General features: G+C 43.8%; 1 protein-coding gene across 2 annotated transcripts; it reads left to right on the top strand.

Annotated features, from left to right (window-relative positions):
- Window positions 1-218: 218 nt before the first annotated feature.
- LOC116487747 (L-threonine 3-dehydrogenase, mitochondrial) lies at window positions 219-12,828 on the top strand. Of its 2 annotated transcripts, XM_032184898.1 has the most exons (10): window positions 219-275; window positions 2,193-2,304; window positions 5,049-5,250; window positions 5,619-5,661; window positions 6,996-7,066; window positions 7,794-7,943; window positions 8,031-8,203; window positions 8,808-8,898; window positions 9,390-9,659; window positions 9,891-12,828. In XM_032184898.1, exons 3-10 carry the CDS (start codon window positions 5,067-5,069, stop codon window positions 10,028-10,030), a joined length of 1,122 nt encoding a protein of 373 aa, XP_032040789.1. In that variant the 5' UTR covers window positions 219-275; window positions 2,193-2,304; window positions 5,049-5,066; the 3' UTR covers window positions 10,031-12,828. The 2 variants fall into 2 exon arrangements, with proteins under 2 accessions (XP_032040789.1, XP_032040790.1); XM_032184899.1 differs by lacking the exon at window positions 2,193-2,304 and having other exon boundaries at window positions 229-275.
- Window positions 12,829-19,645: the final 6,817 nt, after the last annotated feature.

Genomic DNA, 19,645 nt, shown 5'->3' with positions numbered 1-19,645 from the left:
GCAGCCCCTTAAGGCACTGGAACACCACTACCTTGCACCACCCCACACCCCCGTTCAAGCCCTATTGCCGAGCCCCCGATCCCTAATGAAGCAGTGCCCTTTCCAGGCCATGACGTCACGCCCAAATGTGTGACGTCACTCCCAAATTCTCCTCCCCATGACGTTGGCCTTCAGCTCCTCCTCTCCCACCTCCCCTTTCCCCACCTCCCCCTTTCAGCCTTTGGGGGAACAGCGGCAGGCAAGAGGCAGCGGGGGCTGGCGGCAGCAGGAGCTCGGTGGGTGAGAGTGGTCTTGGTCCTGGTCCTGATCCTGATCCTAATCCTGATCCTAATCCTGGTCCTGATCCTGTTCCAGATCCTGATCCTGGTCCCGGTCCGCATGAATGACTCCCTTTATTTTGGGAGCCCTTTTGGGGCTGCCAGGGGACCAGGAGCAGCAGCGTGGTGGTGCGGGGCTGGGGGTGCGGTGCTCCCCTCTTCTCCTTCCCCCCCTTTCATTTTATTTTAGCCCTCCCTTGTCCGATGTGACCCAGCAGCGCTTCAGGCTTTAACACTTTTTGCTCTTTTTTAGCCCAGTTGCAGGAGGGACACCGCTTTACCGGGGATGTGCTGTGAGCTTGCGGGTTTCATCATGCATATAACTCACACTGGCCTCTTTGTTTCATCCTAACGGCTGGCTATAAAGCAGGTTTTATCCACCCCGAGAGCACCGCGCTTTTCAGTCATTTACATAATCTGGCTTTATTCGGGGTGCTGAGGCCAGATTTCTGGCTGGCAGCCTTCCTTCGCAGGGCTCCGGCGTCGTCCCCTCTGAAAATTGAGCCGTGGCAGCCGTGCATGTGCCTCAAGGTTATTTTAACGTAGCTCGGCCAACAGCTGTCTGCCGCAGCCCGTGTGCGAGCCAGAGATAACAGGAGCAGGGTGCAGCCCGGCCACGCTCCTCTCTGCCCGTACCAGGGGACACGAGGAGGGAGCAGGGTCCGGCAGCCCCCCCTTGGGGCTCTCCGATTTGCAGAAAAGACCAAGAGGGGATGAATGATGGCTTTCTGGCCGTGCAGGCTGCTTTAAGGGGTATTTGAGCTGAGAGTGTCCCCTGCTTGTTGCAGGGCGAGCATTCCCAGCGTGAGCCGGTGGATTTTCCAGTTGGCAGTGCCTGGGCACCAGTGAGTAAGGCTTTCCTGCGGAGTGACGTGTGCTTCATCTTCTGAACACCCGAGGCTGGCAGTGTTTTTCCACTCGAGCTCTTCTTGATACAGTTGAAAAGAAAAAAAAAAAAAAAAAAGGAGAGGAGCTTTCAAGTGCATAAGCCCTTCTTCAGCTCTTGAGGCAGAAACCGTGTGTTGCGGAGCCAAAGGGGGCTGAGAGCAATAGCGTGGAGCTCTGCGTGTCAGTGCAGGCCGTATGCGTGAGGCTGTTTTGAAAAAACTGGTGGCTGGGAATCCGGGAGATCCCATGCCCTGGGAAGTATCACGGCTTTCTTTGAAAGAGGCAGCTTTGGGACTTCTGTGGCTAGCTTTGTGTAGAAGCATCCTGCAGTGTCTCAGCAGAGGTGCAGCCCCCAGGAGCACTGTGGGAGGTTTTGTTTTGGGATCTGACCCTTCTCCCTTTTCCCATGTTCTCCGAAACTTTCTATTAATGGGATTTTCCAGAACAAGCTCCTGAGTTTCTTATCGTTCTTATCGGTGTAATGTTCTATTAATAACTAATACATAAGAAACTATGAGCTCCTATAAACATGTTTTTGTGTTTTATATGAGCAACAGGTGCTTGCCACTTGTGTAACATTTCTGAAAGCTAATGATGGGACAGCAGCTGGCAGATAACTTGCTAAATGCTATTTTTTTAAGATGTTCCATTTTTTCATTTTTTCCCTCTTTTCCCTCTCCCTGTACTTTAATCTTCTTATAAACTGTAGAAATTTCCTGCTATCCAAGGGAGAATGATTCTTGCTTTATATTTGAACATGTGTTGGCTTTGTACTAATCCCTTGCATTGCAACTAATTAGTTTAAAACCCGTCCTTCAGTTATGACCCTTGAATGTTCCTGTTAGCTAATGGACCTGGCTGCATAGCTTCGGAGACCTCTACCTATCACAAAGTTACAGACATTTCAAAATAAAGCAAATGTGAACAAAGTGATATCCCTGGCTGCTGCTGCTCTCACGCACACACTTTTTTTTTTTTTTTTTTAAGGTGTGGGACAACTCCTACTTTCTGTCACATTTTGATTGGCTTTCCAAAGAGGCAGTGTCCTATAAATTGCCATTTCCAGTTTGCTTCTGTCCTATTGCCAGCTGAGGGACAGGTGAGTACAGAAGAGAAAAATAGTCTAGGGTGTATTTCATAATCCTTAAAATTAGTGTTGGTTGTTAATTTGAATTAGGAGGCTGGGGGAAATAACAGCCATGTTTCAGGATAAAGCTTCCTCACTTAATTTAGAAAACAAGAGAGTTGATTTTTATTATCAATTTCAGTCAGTGAGTAAAATCAGTGACTGAAAAGTTAGAAAGTAATACAGGGATTGGTGGGGGTTGGATATGTGTATACATGTAGAGAGAGATTTTTCTCCAGTTCCTAAATGTACAAAAATATTTCACTTTGGGACAGGAAGAAAAAGAAACCTACCCCCAAAATCAAAATTTTCACATTGGTTAAATTAATGCTTTTATGTTCAGTGCTGGTAACAACTTCTTGAAGTTATTTAAAATGAGAGATGTTGATCTAGCAGAATGGGACTTTCTGTCCAACTTGCTGTTGAAAGGCAATGAGCTTTATCTTATGGTTGATTTGGGGAAGTGCTTTAAGGGATATTGTTAATTTCTTTATATACCTGTGCATTTGCTGACAATTTTTGGAATTTAGTTATACCATTTTTCCTATCTGAAACAGCAAGAAGTGCATGTCGTAGGTGGTGTTTTTGCATTCAGTTGTAGTGCTTGGTAAACCAAGGGTTTTTCAGTGTCTGGTATGAAATGTTTACGGTTCTTTTGAGTCAGCCTAGACTTGCAAGTAAATTCTTAGCGTAAGACTGCGTGTTTATTCCACAAGTGAATTTGGAGAAACCAGTCCAGTGAGTGGGAAACCAACTTGATCCTAGCATGGCATTTTTATAACTTTAATTTGTGTACTGTGCATCTAGAGCTCCGAATGTAAAATGCCTTTGGAGGTCCTGTGAGGGGAAACTTTGGGAAACAGATCATAGGAGGCTCCCTTAGTACTGTAACGATTTTCATATCCCATTCTGGAACAAGAAGGGATTATCATGGCTCTTTAAAGTGCTGGTGCTGCCAGTTTTCTTATGTTGGTTTCCTAGAGAGAAATATGTCCTATGTGTTGTCTGGATATGCTTGCCTGCTGTCTTCCTCCCCTTCTACACCTCCCTGCGGGTATTGATGGCCATGGGGGAGCTCCCCCGGAGCCTCCTCTACTCCAGTCCCAGCACCCAGCTCTCGCATCCTCTCCTCACAACACGGGGGCTCCAGGACCAGCAGCACCCTGGGGGTCCCAGGCTGGGCTCTCCCTGCTGTGCCCAGGTCTCTCGGTGCTGGGTTGGTGTATCAGCAGGAATTAAAGAGCTGTGCAAAGCCCAGAGGGGGTTAGAGCAGTTGCCTCTAGCACCGTGACAGGAGAGATATGGCTGTGACAGATCAAACCTATCATCAGGGAGCCTGATAAATGGGTTTGTGGCCGTGAGGTGCAGCAGAGGCACGGTGAATTCATCAGGGCACTAACTGACCCCGCTTCTCAATGCAATAAACAAGTGAATCAACACATCTCAAAAGGAGGATGAAACAAAGAAGATGCACTTCAGAATAAATCTCTTTCTGTTTTAATGTGCAAATGTGAATTTTTAATCATGCACAGTTCTTGAGGGTCTCTTCTTAACCATGTGATAGGTGATTTAGGAGGTCTTCTGTATTTAAATAGCAGGGCTCCTTAAAGTATCGGAAAATTTCTGCTTTGTGTTGCCTTAAGTGAAAGGAACAGCCACGTTAATTAGCTGTTTGCTTTTCTACGTGTGTTATAAATTGGTGCTGCTGGAATTCATCTGCATCAGCTAGCTGCCGTAACTTCTTGTGGCCTTCCTTCTCCCCATTTCTCTTACTTATAATGTATGCAACAAGAACACGTGAGAAAGGAACTGACAGCATAATCTCAGTTTTAAATGTAAGCTATTTTTAAAAGGTGTCCTCATCTTGGAGTTTGTTCGTTGTATCACTTTGGGGAAGATGGCTAAAAGTCTGAGGGGAGGTAAGGAAGAATTTTGGTGACCGTGCCTTAAGAACTATATTTGAAGGAAGGAAAATATAACCTCACAAAAGGCCGGTTGCATGTGCAGTTTATTTGCTGGCAATTTTCCAGCAATTTTTTCTTCATTTCCTCTCCCAGTAGGAAAAATCTGGGGAGACAAAAAACCTAACTTGTGAATAGCTCAGGATAATATAGGGATCCTTTCACAGTGTGTTATTATGAATCATGGCTTTTTTTTTTGTGAAGCAATTAGGAACTAGTCCTGAGTAAATAAAACACAGCTTCTCCTTTGCTTTCCTGGTGCTGTCCATCATGCATGTTAGGTTTGAGCAGAGCAGTGCTCTCTAAAGAGACTTTTGCCACTGTTGGTTTGAGCGAGTCCTGCTGATGCAATGCTAAGGTTAGCTTATTTGTGGCAGTTTACAAAGCTTTCGCTCACAGATACCTGCAGTGAAGCTGTGTAATCACAATAGGTGAACTTCTTGAATTCTGCCAGTTGTGCTTTGAATCACAGTTTCTAGTGTAAAAGGTTTAAACTTGGGCTGTGTTCTCACTGTTCATTATATTGGACCCTGGGCTGGGGCTGTGGATATTTTCCTGTGCTCTGCCTGTTGAATACATTACCTCTATTCATGTCACTTCACAGGCTGCTTCTAGCAGACGTGGCTCTCAGCTGGCACATCAGCTCGGATTTGTATTGCATCAGACCTCTTTTAAACTCTTCAGAGTATTCTTAGGGAGTATTTAAAACGTTCAGTGTGGTTGAGTCACGACTAATACCTTCTCTTGTTCTCACAGCCTAATTGAAGAAGGAAGATGCCAATTGTCAAAACCGTGAGCAGAGCTGTCAGCCAGCTGCTACAAAGCTCTGGTTGTGGGTGTGGGATTTCCATCGTGCCCGTGCGATGCATCGGCGTCTCGCCCCGCCAGGTGGCCTCTGATGCTAGCTTTCACTCCGTTTCGTTTTCGGAGTCTGATCATCCCCGGGTGCTAATTACAGGTCAGCATTCCTATCATAACTGTATTCCTTCTCCAGCTTCTCAGTCGAGTTCTACGCTCCCCTCCTCCCTCTCCAGTGAGCAGAATAACAGAAGCAAAAACACTTTGACAAAAAAAAAAATCCAAACGAAATAAGCTGGACTTGTGGTCTTTCCTGTATGGCGCTAGAATCATTGCCCCATGTGGACTTGCTTTCTATTTTTATTTCAGAAATCTGCTAAAACCAGTTCATTGGGTTTTCACTGAGGACAGGTTAAAGCTTTTTGACTCTGAGAAGAGAAATAGTACTCATTTCTGATACAACTCATATAATACTTCAATACTATGTTCTGATACCACCTCTCCTCTGATTTTTTTCTCCTGTTTTAGGTGGTCTTGGCCAGCTTGGAGTGGGACTCGCTAAGCTTCTGAGGTATGTCCTGATTCATTGACTTGCTATTAGTGAGGAGTTCAAGCTTTAGCCACAACTTTTAGAAGCAAAATTTTTCAGGAAAGCTGTTTTTAAAACAATCCTGGTGATGATTGCAGAGTTTTTTGCCTCTTGGTTTGGTAAACAACTTTATACTTTTGCTCTTTTTATTTTCTACTCCTGTGCTTGTTTTATGTTCACTGACGTACTTCCTGTGTGTACATTGGTCACAGTTCCAAAAATAACATAATTTTGTCTAGGTGGCTAGCCACTGGGTTCAGTTTGTTTCCAGTTAAATAGAAGCATTCAGAATTTGAATCCTCAGAGGGCGCTCAGCCAAATAAGGTTGCATTTCCATGCTCAAGAAAGATAAAATTTGGGGTTTTATGCAGGTACCATGGGAGAGGAAAAAGTACAAACGTCCACTTGAAAAAGTGCATAGTCCTCTGCGAATTGCCCAGCTGTTGGGCTTTGCAACTGCTGACTTTTCTCTCTCTGAGAATTTCAGTTATGTAACTTCAGGAATAAGGCGCCCTATTTAGTACAGTGCAAATAAAAACAAAACTTCCAAGACCTTGTACCCTAATATTTTATAATTTGGTGAAAGATGAACTGATGCAGCAAAAGCAGTAAATCAATAAATGTAAAATGCTCCAAGATCTCTTCCTTGTCTATATCATGATTTATATGTACATCCACTCAGCTCCAGAGTAACTTATATGTAGACAGTGTTTGTTGCAGAGGATTTGGACTATGATCAAAAGTGAGCAAACTTGCTGTATTCAACACCAATGTTATAGATTGAATGATTTCAGTCATTTCTATGAAATTGTGCAAATAATAGAAGGCTGGAATGTACTCCAGTTCAGTCAGTCTTGCTCTCCAAGACAGCCTTGTGCTGATTAGAGCAGTACAAGTCAGAGATTACTTATCAGCTGTATTTACCTTATTGATATAAAAATAGCTGCAGTTACAGCAAGCCCCGTGGCGTATGCTTTTTGGTGTCTGTAGGGGACTAGATTCTCAGAGTAAAACTTGTGGTGAGAAGAGGGTAGGAAAGAGTTTTTTTCTCAACTGCTTTCCATTATCTTAAAGACGTACGTATCCAGATGCAGTCTTTCAGTAAAAGGACTACAAGGAGTAGTTTACTCATTTTCAAAGATGTTATATTGACACTGAAGAGGACATTTTTTAATTTTTTAAATAGAATAACTGATTTCCTTGTGGAATTATTATTCTTCTGATATTGCTCTTGTTGAACAAAATAACAAAATAGCAACTCATAAATTATCACAAAGACTGTGGACTCACTGTACCATGTGGGTATTTTTATACAGGAAACAATTTGGAAAGAACAATGTGATCTTGTCTGACATTAGAAAGCCTGCGGATCATGTTTTTCATAGTGGTAAGTGACTGGGGGAACATATGGAAAAAAACCTTGACTTCACCTCTGATGTTGATAAACTGATTACCAAAGTCTAAACGAAGAGTGAATGAAACTGTACAAACTGTTTCTTGAAACTTCTGGATAGTGCCTTCCTGGTTTGAAGTCTTGCCCTGATACTGATTTCATATGTCAGTTATTCCCTTTTTTCTAAATATTTTTGGCTGCATTTTTCACTGTCTCTTTGCCACTTTCTGGACCAAAGCACTCAAATCAATTAGCTTTCGTGTTCCTTCTGTAAAAACAGATGTGTATTATTTTGGAGGTTGGAAATTAAAATGTGCCCTTTTTTCCAAGCCGAGGCAATTTAGATGACAAAATGCATGTAGAATAGTTTGTTTGGATTCTTATATTTTCATTAGAAACTCGAATAAGTTTTTCTTCATCATTGTTTAATGATGTACTTAGATATCTGAATTATACATGTATATTAGATGTTCCTTTTTCTCATGCCATTGATGGGATAAAACAGGAGTTCTTGGATCAATGTGGTGTTGAGGCAAAGGCAGCAGTTTACCCTACTTTTCCTAGTTACCTACTAATCATTAGGCCAGTGCTGTTTTTTGCTGTACAGTCAAATTTTGAGCAGAAGAATGGGCAAGAATCAGCAATCTATGAGTATAATCTAGAATTTTTCTCTTTTTGTTCTTCTTGTCATTCAATTTCCTTCTATTTCCATTTCTTTCAGGCCCTTTTATCTACTCAGACATCTTGGACTACAAGAATCTGCGTGAGATAGTGGTGAACAATCGCATAACTTGGCTGTTCCACTATAGCGCTCTGCTCAGTGCTGTTGGAGAAGCAAATGTCCCTCTAGCCAGAGCTGTAAATATTACTGGTATGTGACAAGGTTTCAATTTTGTGATTCCTACAGAGGTTTGAGAAAGTGCAGTGGATGTTCTGATAAATCCTGTTATTGTTCCAGGTTTACACAATGTTCTGGATATTGCGGCTGAGCACAATTTGCGACTCTTTGTTCCAAGCACTATTGGAGCCTTTGGGCCCACCTCTCCTCGAGATCCAACTCCTGATCTCTGCATTCAGAGGCCAAGGACGATCTATGGCGTCTCCAAGGTTCACGCTGAGCTCATGGGAGAAGTAAGAATTTTTTCTTCCTTTCATGAAAGTTCAGTGAGAACTTCAATGATTCTGGAAGATTTCTCATTGTAGTAGTTTTCCGCCCTTTCTTTCCTTCCTTTTAGGCTTTAGTATTCTATTCTAGTCTGTCATGGTTTGTTATGTCATGAAAACAAAAACCCTCTCCAAAGTCAAAGCCAGAGACTGTACATACACAACTTTTCTCTTGGCTTTATATTTTTTCTAGAAGCACGAAATCCTTAAAGCTGTTATTTTACACACAATTTCTTCGCATCTTAATTTTAAGAAGGACAGTGGCAGGTCTGAAGACTGTATTAACTTGAAATGTCTCAAACATGGGAATTACTGCTTTCTGCACACTAGATCTAGACCTTATGTTAAAAGTCAGTCCATATATACTGATGTGGATGAAAACTAGAAAAGGAAGAGCAGAAAGATCAGCTACCTGATACAGAATGCAGACTGATCAGTAATTCCTTGCCTTCCTTCCCTGCCATGGGAAGATTACAGAATGAAGGTTCATCCTGTGGGAGATTGTTGTGGAAGCAGTGAGTTGTTTGGCCCAGTCTTTTTGTGTAAAAGTGTTTCTCTCCTCCTTCCCTAGTACTACCATTACCGATACGGGCTAGACTTCCGCTGCCTGAGGTACCCAGGAATTATCTCTGCTGACTCTCAGCCCGGAGGGGGAACAACTGGTAAGCAGCTTGTGTGTATTTCTCAGTGTTGCAGGCAAGGACAGCAAAAATGTAAGCCAATGCAGTCATTTTTAACCAGTTTGTAGAATTTAATCTGCAACGGAGTAGAACATCAGTGTAGAGATCCTGTTTGGACTGATGGTTATGACACTACTTTTGTCTACTGCAATGTAGGGTGTACTTTGTAGTCTTTGTTTTTAAATGCTATCCAACGGAGTTTGGCTTAGTTATGCTCATTGAGACCATTTCATTTAAAAATATTTCCAATTCTGCTGTCTTGCTGCAATGTGTAAATGCCACAAAGTCATCAGGATGATTTGGGATGGCTTCTTTTACTCCTGCTGTGTAGTGTAAATCGTATACAGTTCTACTGCTTGGAGTTCCCCTCCTAGACAGGAGATTTTGGAGGTGATCTGAGGAGTGTTGACTGTCTTGAAGTGAACAATGGATTGAGGCAGACGAGCACACACATCCATTGCACTTTTCCACAGATTACGCTGTCCAGATTTTCCATGATGCCATAAAGACCGGCAAATTTCAGTGCAACCTAAAGCCAGACACCCGTCTCCCTATGATGTATATTGATGACTGCCTGAAAGCAACTCTAGAGGTTATGGAGGCCCCTGCAGAGGCGCTGACCATGAGGACGTACAACATCAGTGCCATGAGCTTCACCCCTGAAGAGCTGGCACAAGAGGTGCAGAAGCACATTCCTGAGCTTCAGGTGACCTACAACGTGGATGAAGTCAGGCAGGCCATAGGTGAGTATCACCTTTTTGGAAGTGGGTAAGTGAAAACTTCATATTTCTGTATGTCAAGGACAAAACAATGTTTTCTTTTTAGACACTTGAAAATTGCTGCTGTACAGCTCAAGTCTTATAGTCTGAAATTCATCTTTCCTAATTCAAATGGCCAGTGATGATAACACCTTGTAGTTTGAAGGGATTTTTCCTAAGCCTCATGCTCCTTGTTTCTCTTTCTTTTCACTGCAGCTGACAGCTGGCCAATGAACTTTGATGACAGCAATGCCCGGAGGGACTGGGGATGGAAACATGATTATGACCTCCCTGAGTTGGTGTCTACGATGTTTAGCTTCCTTGGGTCTGATTCCAGGATTGCTCAAGCTAACTGAAATATTTTGTCAGATGTTTCCAGATTTCCACAGAGGACCAGGAAGAAATGGCTAAATTAGTTTATAATTTATGAGTCCTAGAGCATGCCAATTATTAGTTTCATAAGTAGCAATGGAGTTGGGCAGAAACATACTGTAGCTCTAATGTCCTAGTAGATAAATGACACCATTAGGTGCTGTCTCCAAGCACAGCGCCTATGACAAACACATAATTCTTGAACTTTCACTCTTAAGCAACTGGGAACAAAAACCACCTACTCTTGGTTGATGAATCTCCAATCATTCTTGCTGCCTGGCTCTTATCTGGCAAACAGCGTGGGGCGATACTGTCAGTCATGGGGTTTCAGTCAGATCCCACAGAGTTAATGATATGTTTTTCATTTCCCTAGTGGAGGTTATTAGATCGTAGTAAGATACAATCCTTTTTTTTCTCTGCTTACAGACAAGAGATACAAGAGCTACTCCATGTTTCCAAATTGCAGGCAGGGGTTGTTGCAATTCTAGTTTGAAATCAAACTTTGGTTAGTAGTTCATATTTATATATATATAGTGCTCTGAAAACATACACTTTTCTACAAATAGGGCACACTAAGTACCATTATTCTCATAAAGCCTTTAAATGTGAAGGGGAATAGGACTTGAATTCTCATTATGCTTTAAAAATAACAGGGTTTACAAGCTAAGCTTTTCCTGTTATTTGCAAATGCTGCTGCTGTCAGTTTAACCTCAGAGGTAGATCTGAAATCCAAAAAGCTGTTATGTTTTTGTGAATCCAGGGTATATTTCAAGAAAGCAATGCCTAGGAATGGGGTTACTGTTCATTAGCACTACTGTTGGTTATCCCAGTTGTTTGCCACGCTAGCATAATGACATACTGCCTGGAGCAAGTTTTAAAGGTGGGCTGATGATGGAAGACTTACATTAGAGTCCAGTCAGCCCTTGAAATCTGTTCATGTTCACTGCTTTTTCTGTGTATACGGCATATGTATTTGCAGATGCTATTTATGTGTAACTGTCATACGCTTCTGTTCTTTAGAGAGGAATCCAGAGGCTGAAACCATCTCCTAGCTACAGTTCAGGCCTGTTCTGCTCATTGAGTTTCATGCACAGGAGATTCTAGGATTAACAAGGGAATCTTAGTAGATGCATGCAGAGACGATGTCTATCCAAAAGCTACTTAGGAGACTTTGAAAATGAGAAGTGACAGACTGGAGAGACAGGAAAGCCATTTTAGGTAAAACACCAGTCTCTGTAGATGTGAATCTGAGCCATTGGCTACTATAGCATGCCTTGAGAAACAACATCTGGGGACTTTGATTATATTTATTTTGCAAAGAAAAAATACCTTTGGTTTTCAAAATGACTGGAAATTCCCTGTATGAAGCTCTCCATCTTTTTTTTGTCTTGTATACTCCAGTGGCCCATGTAGGTGTCATGTTCAAGTCTGCTCTTGCCTACATCGTTTGCTATGTTTTCTGTGACAGTGCTTTGGTAGTTGCAAGGCTGCTACACTCTGTAACCCTGCAGTGTTTCTTCAGTAAGTGACTAACTGACATGACCTGATTCTTCCTTGTGAGGGAGTCTACATGCTGCAGGGAATATGTTTTCTCATGAAAGTAACCTTCGAAGAAAGATTCTGTGGTGAAAGCCAGTTATTTTAAACATATGTTAAATTTGTATCTCTTGTTTTTGTATGTATCTTACTGTTTCATCTGTTGGTGAAGCATGAATTTCCCAGGTATTTAAACTCAAAAACTTTTATGGTTGTGGCCTGTTTAAACTTTTTTATAATGTTTACGTTTCCAGGAAAAAAAAAAATCAGTTCTTTAAACTCTGCCGCTGTTGTAACTATCAAATTGTTCAAGTGTAATATTTGGCCCAATGGGCCAGCAAAGTTGGGTTACTCATACCATCCGAGAAAAGACTGCCTCAAGTTTTGTTCTCTGCCCTGCCAAAACAGGATTATCTCCTAGTAAACTGTTACACTGAGCCGTCAGGTGAAGGGCTTTATTATGATATGAAATGTCTCGTCCATTCCAGTCTTTCATAATTCACACTCTGCAGACTCCTCATTGCCTCCCTTCCACGAGACCAGTATGAAATAATGCAAAGAGTTGTCAATGGGTCTGACTCCATTTCTTTAATTCAAAGAAAGTCAGGGGGTCTATCCCTTCACCCTTGTTCAAGGCTCTAGTTAACATCATGAGTGAAGAGCAAAAGTGCTTTCTTCTGCAACAAACCATCCTTGGTTGTGGCATTGCATGGAAACTTTGGATAAGGTGTTGCACTGCAGGTGGAAAACAAGCCTATGACATTTTAAACAACGTTTGTCTGCCAAAAAGTTGTTGATTTATATACGAGCAGGAGTTTAAGAAACTTCTATTTTGCAAAATCTGAAATAAACCTTATTGCAGTAGACAGTTCAGTTGTAACAACGTGATGATGACAGTCAAGGAGCGTGGTTAGGCTTGTCTACATGGTCTGAGTCCTGTTTGAAATGCTGGTTTTTAACCTGTGACCAACGCTGCCTGTATTTTATTTTTTTTCTACATCTTCCAGTAACTTCAGTTGTAACTTATGTTACAGGATTTTCTGTATTAAACCAATTTGATGTGGTACAAAATGTATTTTTCTACCACTATGAAGTTTGACTTCTGGGCAGAGACTTCTCACAACATTTGAGCATTGCAGCTGGTACATTACTTCTTCAGGAAAAAAAAAAAATGTTAAGAATATTTTTTCAAATATTACAAGTTGCTGATGAAGCCTACTTTAATAAAATTCGGTGCAGATGTGTCTTTGTTTTGTCATCCTTGGTTAGGACATGTAAGAACTGTGTGCAGAAGGATGCTGGTTGATGCTGAAGCCTTTCCTTTAGCTGCAGAAACGATGGGTGATTTGAAGCAGAGAAAGATTGACCTTGTCCCCGGCAGTCTGTGCAGTGACTCCCAAACATTTGTGTGTAGACTTTCTGCTGATTATTCCAGTCACACAGTGTAGCAGGCAGTTGCTCACAAGCAGATAAAACGTGGCTACCCTTTCATTACAACATGGTTAGCCTTTAATTGTCAGTGAGCCACAAGGCAGGTGTGTGGACCCTGCTCGTAGGTGGCAGGAGTCCAAAAGGGACTGGGTTTCAAATGTTCCTCTGTCACAGATTTCTTAGCCTTCTTGTAGGGCATGAGAAGCCAGCTGGTCTGTGTTCTGCCATGTTTCTGTCCCTCTTGGTATCCGTGTAGCTTTGAAGTTACAAGAGAAGAGCGATGCTCTGATGGAGGTAGCTTTAAAAAGCACCTGAGGACCATAAGGTCCTCAGTTCTGCTGCTGTGGAGGTCTCCTCACAACCAGTAATGTTGGTCACTGAAGGAATTTTGTGCAGACGTGAGTGAGAATGAGGGCTTTGTCCCAGGATGCCCTTCTTATAACTTACCATGGACCTACCCCGCCTCATTAATTAATGAATAAACACTCCCATCAGGTTAAACGAGTCCTTTCCCTCCTCCTGCACCTCAACTTTCTAATGATGGGAATTTCTCGTGGAGGAAGCATTCCTCCCTGACCACAATTTAATGATGAATGCAGCCGTTACGGTTCTTGCAGGACAGGTGAGGGTGTTAGAGCACGATGCTATTTCCAGCTACTTCATTTTGATAATTAGTTGGACTTGTGTTGACACATGCTCAGTTTGGTTTCTATTATTGCTGTAGGTGATGGTGCTTCATCCAAAGCTGCTGTAGCTGGGGAGAGGATTGCCATTACCCATCAGGTCCTGCAAAATAACCACTGTTATCATTTTTGCTGTTCTTCAAAGATATGAGAATACTTGACCCTGTAATCATGTTCATGCAGCAAAACCAAAAGCCTCCTAGACTTTTTGCTTTTAATTCTCAGGTTTACTTCTGGATGGTATGTTTTAGAGTCATCCATTGACTTTGTTGTATTCAATTTTCTGTTCCTGTTTAAGAGGAAACACTGATTTGGAGCAATGCTGACACTCGATTGACTTATATTAAAAAGATCTAATGAAGGAGCTCTGCACCCCAAGATGTGAGTGCTGATGGAAGGTGTTGTTCAGCTTCCTGTAGGTTTAGAAGTCAATACTCCATGCTTCTATGGCAATGAGCTGTAAATGCCCGGAGCACCGAATTTGGAATGAAGCCCACTGTCACTGCTCAGGAAGGGTCCTTGTTTTGCTCAAAGTCTGGGATATATCTGAGACTGGCATACAATTGCAAATCCTGCCTGGGTCAAGGTCCTTTTACAGTGATTCTTTCTTAAAATGTTAAAATTAATTCTTTGCTTCTGTCCATACAAATGAAGCTGCTTTCAACTCTTGGCTGCTGAAGATCATAAAGACACACAGAAAAGCAGGAACCTGCTTCCCTCTGGGAAACAACATGAGGGTGATGTGTGATTAACCTCCTTGTGCTTCTGGAAAATCCCTCCTCTAGCTCCTCAGGAGGGCGGCAGGCGCTAACATACCATTTATCACAGGCTCTGCTTGCCTCCAGGGAGGAGAAACCAGGCCCAGGGACACAGAGAGAAGGAGCTGAGGTTGGGGTTAGCCAGAGGACACAGCGTGGTCCTGCGGGGCTGGGATGCCGACGTTGCAGCTCCCATTCATGCTTCTGCATGCTTCAAGCCCAGAGGGGGCTTTGCTGGCATACCCGAGGCAGGCTGTTGCTATTTTAGATGAAGGTTCGCCTGAGTTGTAAGACCTTTACCCTTCTCCTGGAGGCTTGGAGCAGGCAAGTGCTCCTCAGGCTATTTTTGGCTTCATACCATAATAGTATGTGAGCTTAAATTTGTCTCTTGAGGCATGATGGAGCGGTGGGGGTGTGTGGATGGGTGTGCTTGGACATGCCCCTTGGGTGCTCGCTGTTCTTTGTAGGGGTTTCTTTTATATTGTGCTGGGATCACTGTGTACAGAAGTGCTACCTGGCTCTTTGAGCAAGGGCCAGCTTCTGGAACAGAACTGGATATTTAAAGATCGTCATAACTTCATAAAGCAGTGAGGAGAGTTGGCTCACATGGGTGACTTTTGCCAGTGGAGACAGGGCCTATCAAAAGACATTTGTAGCTCAGCAGCACCATTCAGTTTTGAGGGGATTTCATTCATCTTCTTGGTAAAAAAAATAAATAATAATTCCACATTATGCTGCCCCCTTCTCACAAATGGGTCCCCACAGCAGAAAAGATCTGAAGTGCTGGGTAATATTTCTTCTGACCTCAGCAGAGCTCTGATATCCTGCACAACAAAGTCCTACCAGCTGTGCAGGGTTTCCATTCTGCTTCCTTGGCCATCCTCTAAAGCGTGGTCTGATCTCACTGATCTTTTGTCCTTCCAATGGAGCCACGAGAATCTGCAGCCAGTCTCACAGAACTTGTGCTCCAGGCCCTTCACCAGCTTCGTAGCCCTGCTCTGGGCACACTTCAGGGCCTTGATGTCCTTCTTGTAGTGAGGGGCCCAAAACTGAGCACAGTACTCAAGGTGCGGCCTCACCAAAGCTGGTACAGGGATGGCTACAGGAGTGTAGCCATCTGTGCTAAGGTTATTCCTTAGCACAGATGTAACCACGGGTTCCTCAGAGGAGCAAACAAGACCCTTGATGAACATTAGTCCTGAGCCCATGAGGTGCCTGTGGATGTCCTTGGCCCCATGGCTTCGAATGACACCTTCTGCCACTGTCCTGAGGAAGACACCACATCCTCCACCCTGCTGCAGGCCGCTCAGCACTTCCCTGCATTCGCTCAGGACCACGTTCCCAGCAGGATAAATGTTTCCCCAGCCATGCTGATGTATGGGCACTATGACCTTTAGGCCGGTCTTCAACAGAGGAGGTTCTTGGCAGGGGACGTCGGCTCCAAGGCCACCAGTGAGCCGATCGTTTTTTGGCAGGGAAGGAGCATTGTTGCAAGGATGATCTCTCCTTACCCGTCTGGTGCAATAGGTCCTTAATCTGTCCGGCCTTTCAGTAATGCCGGGGTGAAAACCCGTCATCAGCAGAACCGTTGCGAAAACGACGTCAGAGGAGAGACAAAGCAAAGTCCAGAGTTCGTCCACCAGCAGGCCGCTTCACCTTCAGCTGGCACTGCCAGTTCTTTGGAGCTGAAGCCCAAAATCCAGGAGATTTGGTGCGTTTTTAAAGCCCTGCCTCTCGGAGTCTCGTGGTTCTGGGAGCCTCAAAGCTGAGCTGGAGAAATAATCCCTTGTAATTTCAAGAAAAAAAAAAATAATCTCCTGAAAATGAACGTGAATTGCATGAGCTCAAAAATCTGTAATTCATTCAGAAATAAAACGGGGATTTAATATTTTTATTATTTATAAACGTTGTTTATATTTTTAGTATCTTGCTTAATTTAGCAGACTCATGTTTTTCACTCAACGGCTGCCACAACATTTGTACATCCTGTTGGCAAATACAGGAATTACACTGTAATCTCTCAGATATCGCTTGCCAACGTTTCCTAAATTGTGATAAACTGCTAAAATTACATTTTCTGTAGAGCATCTTATAGGGAGCTCATCACAGAGTGCCTGCACGTGTTTGGTTACACAGAAATACCACCCCAAGGGTGCTGTTCCATGGAATAAGTGGTTTATTGAGCTCCAGCACTAAGGAAACCTGTTTTAGTGTGGCTTTGTGCCTTGCAGTAGATTAATGTGGTTGTCTAACAAATGCTCCTGGAGTGGAGGTGTTCAGGGCCTCTCTTGTGGGTTGATTCTCTAGTGTGTGATAAAGGATTGAGCTGAAAGGACAGCCCCTTTCCCTAGCTAATAACTCTTTTATCCCATACCTCCTTGCCTGGATCCATGGACCTGGGGCAATGCAGTGTTTCTGCATCCTCTAACTGGGAGAAGGGAGAAACAGCACACCGAGGGATGGACCCAGATATGGATGGGCTTCATACTAAGCCAGACTGGAATTAGTCCTGGAAAAATGACCATATTGATTCATTCCATTATTTTTCAAGGCTTTTTCTTTTTTTCTTTTATTTTTATTTTTATTTTTATTTTTATTTTTATTTTTATTTTTATTTTTATTTTTATTTTTATTTTTATTTTTATTTTTATTCTTGAAATAAACCTTTCATGATTTATTAATGAAATAAAACCCAATCCTTTTGCTAACAGCCGTCACTTCCCTCTGCCTGAGTCCAGCAACCTCACTCCCCCCTGTCCCTCCATGCTTGTACCTGCCACATTTGCCTTTGGGGAATGCAAAGGGAAGGAAGGACAACAAATAAACAATTTCGTAATTTTCCATTTACCCATGGTTTACATCATTTCTCCTCCCTCCACACTTGTTTTCTTGTCCATGGGTGCATTACATGGGTTTGAGGTTGCACCGCAATGTGTCATGGCTGGCCCCCTTGAAGCCAAACATACCTTGGAAACTGGGAATGATCACAATTCCCAATTTTTCTCACATCCCCAAGGTCATTCATGCCATGGTCAGCTTTGCTCAGCCCTGCCTGCCTCAGTTTCCCCACCAGACCATGCAGCAGCCTTCCTCCTTGAGCACATGATGAAGGGGATTAGAGGGGCTTGTGTCCAGCACAGGGGGAGAAAAGGGGCCAAATCTCGGCTCTTACCAGGAGCATCAGGACCCCAGTAATCAACAGGGACTCAGCTTGTCCCCCGTCACCCCCGTCCACACTTGTGGCCATCAGCTCCCCGTGCCCAGTGCACCACGGCACCACCTCCCGCAGTCCTTGCCCGTGGCTGTCACCACCTCCATTCACACTGGAGGACACGCAAAGCCTTCACAATGACTTCTATAGGACCTAACAAGAAAGCACCAACACCTTTAGTTCTCCATGAATCCCACTCAGCCTTGCTGTTGGGAGAAATGCCCCAGGAGCAGCAAGGTCTCACCCGAGACGCACCAGGGGCGCCGGAGCCAATATTTGAGCTGTGGCTGACCTGTAGCTGCCCCGGGGGTGTTTGCTCTGTTGGCAGCAGCTCTGGGAAGCAGTGCCAGGATCAGCTTTCCCACCTGCAGCCTCCCAGCCGGGCCATTCGCCCCAGATAACGCTGAGATTTCGGGAGACAGAGCGGCGACGCTTCCCGTCCAGCTCCAGGCACGCAGCCCTGCTGGCTGCCCCAGCCAGGTCCACGTCGCACGGCTGTACCTCAGGTCCTGGGAACACACCGTGGTAGGTCCAGGCAAAACATCTCTGCAAGGGGCCAGGGCAATTTTGAAGGTTTTTTGACTCTTGAGGGGTTACAACAGAGCTGCAGGCTCTGCGGCAAGGGGTTGTGACAGGGAAGGGCAGGTGGGCAGCACAGGAGGGGGTCTAGGGAAAAAAAATATTTACCATAGTAAATTTTATTTATTTTATTTTATTTTATTTTATTTTATTTTATTTTATTTTATTTTATTTTATTTTATTTTATTTTATTTATTTTTTTTCCCCTCTTCAGTTTGCTGGCTTTACATATGTACACCGTAAAAATTGTATCTTGCATAAAAATGTATTCAAGGTCTCTTTGCCTTACCAAAAGGCAGGCTTGTAACAAGTAAAAACTTTCTGTCATTTTCCGTCTTAAAAGTATTTCCTCTCGATTCAGTGGCCAGGCAATGCATTTTGAAAGAAAGGCTGTATTTAAGCCCTGAATGAAGTGACGGAGCTGCAGGGAGGAGTGCTACTCGCACCACTGATGACGTTGGTGCTGGCTCCACTTTGGGGTGTTGAGGCTGGATGTACTCCTGACACTTTACAGATATTGGCAAGATGTTTCTGCTCATTGCTCTGGCTGACATTTCTCCATGAAGCTCTATTTTATTTTATTTTATTTTATTTTATTTTATTTTATTTTAGATGTAGAGCTTAGGGATATGGTTTAGTGGGGACTGTTAGTGTTAGGTCAGAGGTTGGACTTGATGATCTTGAGATCTCTTCCAACCTAGAAATTCTGTGATTCTGTGCTTTTATTTTAATTTTATTTAATTTTATTTCTTTTCATTTTCTTTTCATTTCATTATTTTTTTCCAGGTCTGGCGATCAGATGTTTGCTGAGCTTGGGGCACGAGCTCCTCACACACCCCTTCTCAAAACCTCCCCCTGTCACAGCCAGCTGCCACGCCACAAGAAGCCACGAGAAGCTGGTTTGCGTTGCCCCATCCTCTCCCTGCCCAGCTGGAACTGGCATTTCAGGGTGAATCTGGCTTTTACAGCACGAGGGCTGGAGATCACAAAAAATGCCCAACCTAAAGAAATTCCCCAGCAGAAGCCGGTGCAATGAGCAAGACGGAGGCGCTGAACCCCATATTAGACACTGGAGAAGCCTCTCCGTGGCAGCAAGCCTCCTTCCCTGGGGTTCAGGGCTGCTCTCCCCCAAAACACGGGCTTGTTTTGCCATCTGCTGGTGGGAGGCCGGCAGAGGAGGTGCTGCAGGGCAGAGGGCAGCCAGGAGATGGGTGCTGGGGTGCTCAGACCCCTGCTGCAGCTCCAGTCCCCTGCAGCTCCTACCTGGTCCCCCCCTTCCCAACGTGGAGGTCTCAGGCATCAGACACGGGTGGTCTGGCCAAGGAGGACATGGTTTGGATTTTAGTGGGGTCAGGGGGCTGTAAAACCATCCAACGGGGCTTGGCGAAGCGAGAGGAGATC

The sequence above is a fragment of the Aythya fuligula genome, chromosome 3 (genome assembly GCF_009819795.1).
Source record: "Aythya fuligula isolate bAytFul2 chromosome 3, bAytFul2.pri, whole genome shotgun sequence".
NCBI lineage: Eukaryota > Metazoa > Chordata > Aves > Anseriformes > Anatidae > Aythya > Aythya fuligula.
Note: the sequence above shows the minus strand (reverse complement) of the source record. Positions and strands in the feature narration are given on the sequence as shown.

What these genes read in the sequence shown, in the direction of transcription:
- LOC116487747 (XM_032184898.1), top strand. Translation starts at nt 5,067, where the DNA reads ATGCCAATTGTCAAAACCGTGAGCAGAGCTGTCAGCCAGCTGCTACAA. An exon ending in TCCCCGGGTGCTAATTACAG is followed by an intron (nt 5,251 to 5,618) that starts GTCAGCATTCCT and finishes CTCCTGTTTTAG; the next exon opens with GTGGTCTTGGCCAGCTTGGA. An exon ending in GGATCATGTTTTTCATAGTG is followed by an intron (nt 7,067 to 7,793) that starts GTAAGTGACTGG and finishes CATTTCTTTCAG; the next exon opens with GCCCTTTTATCTACTCAGAC.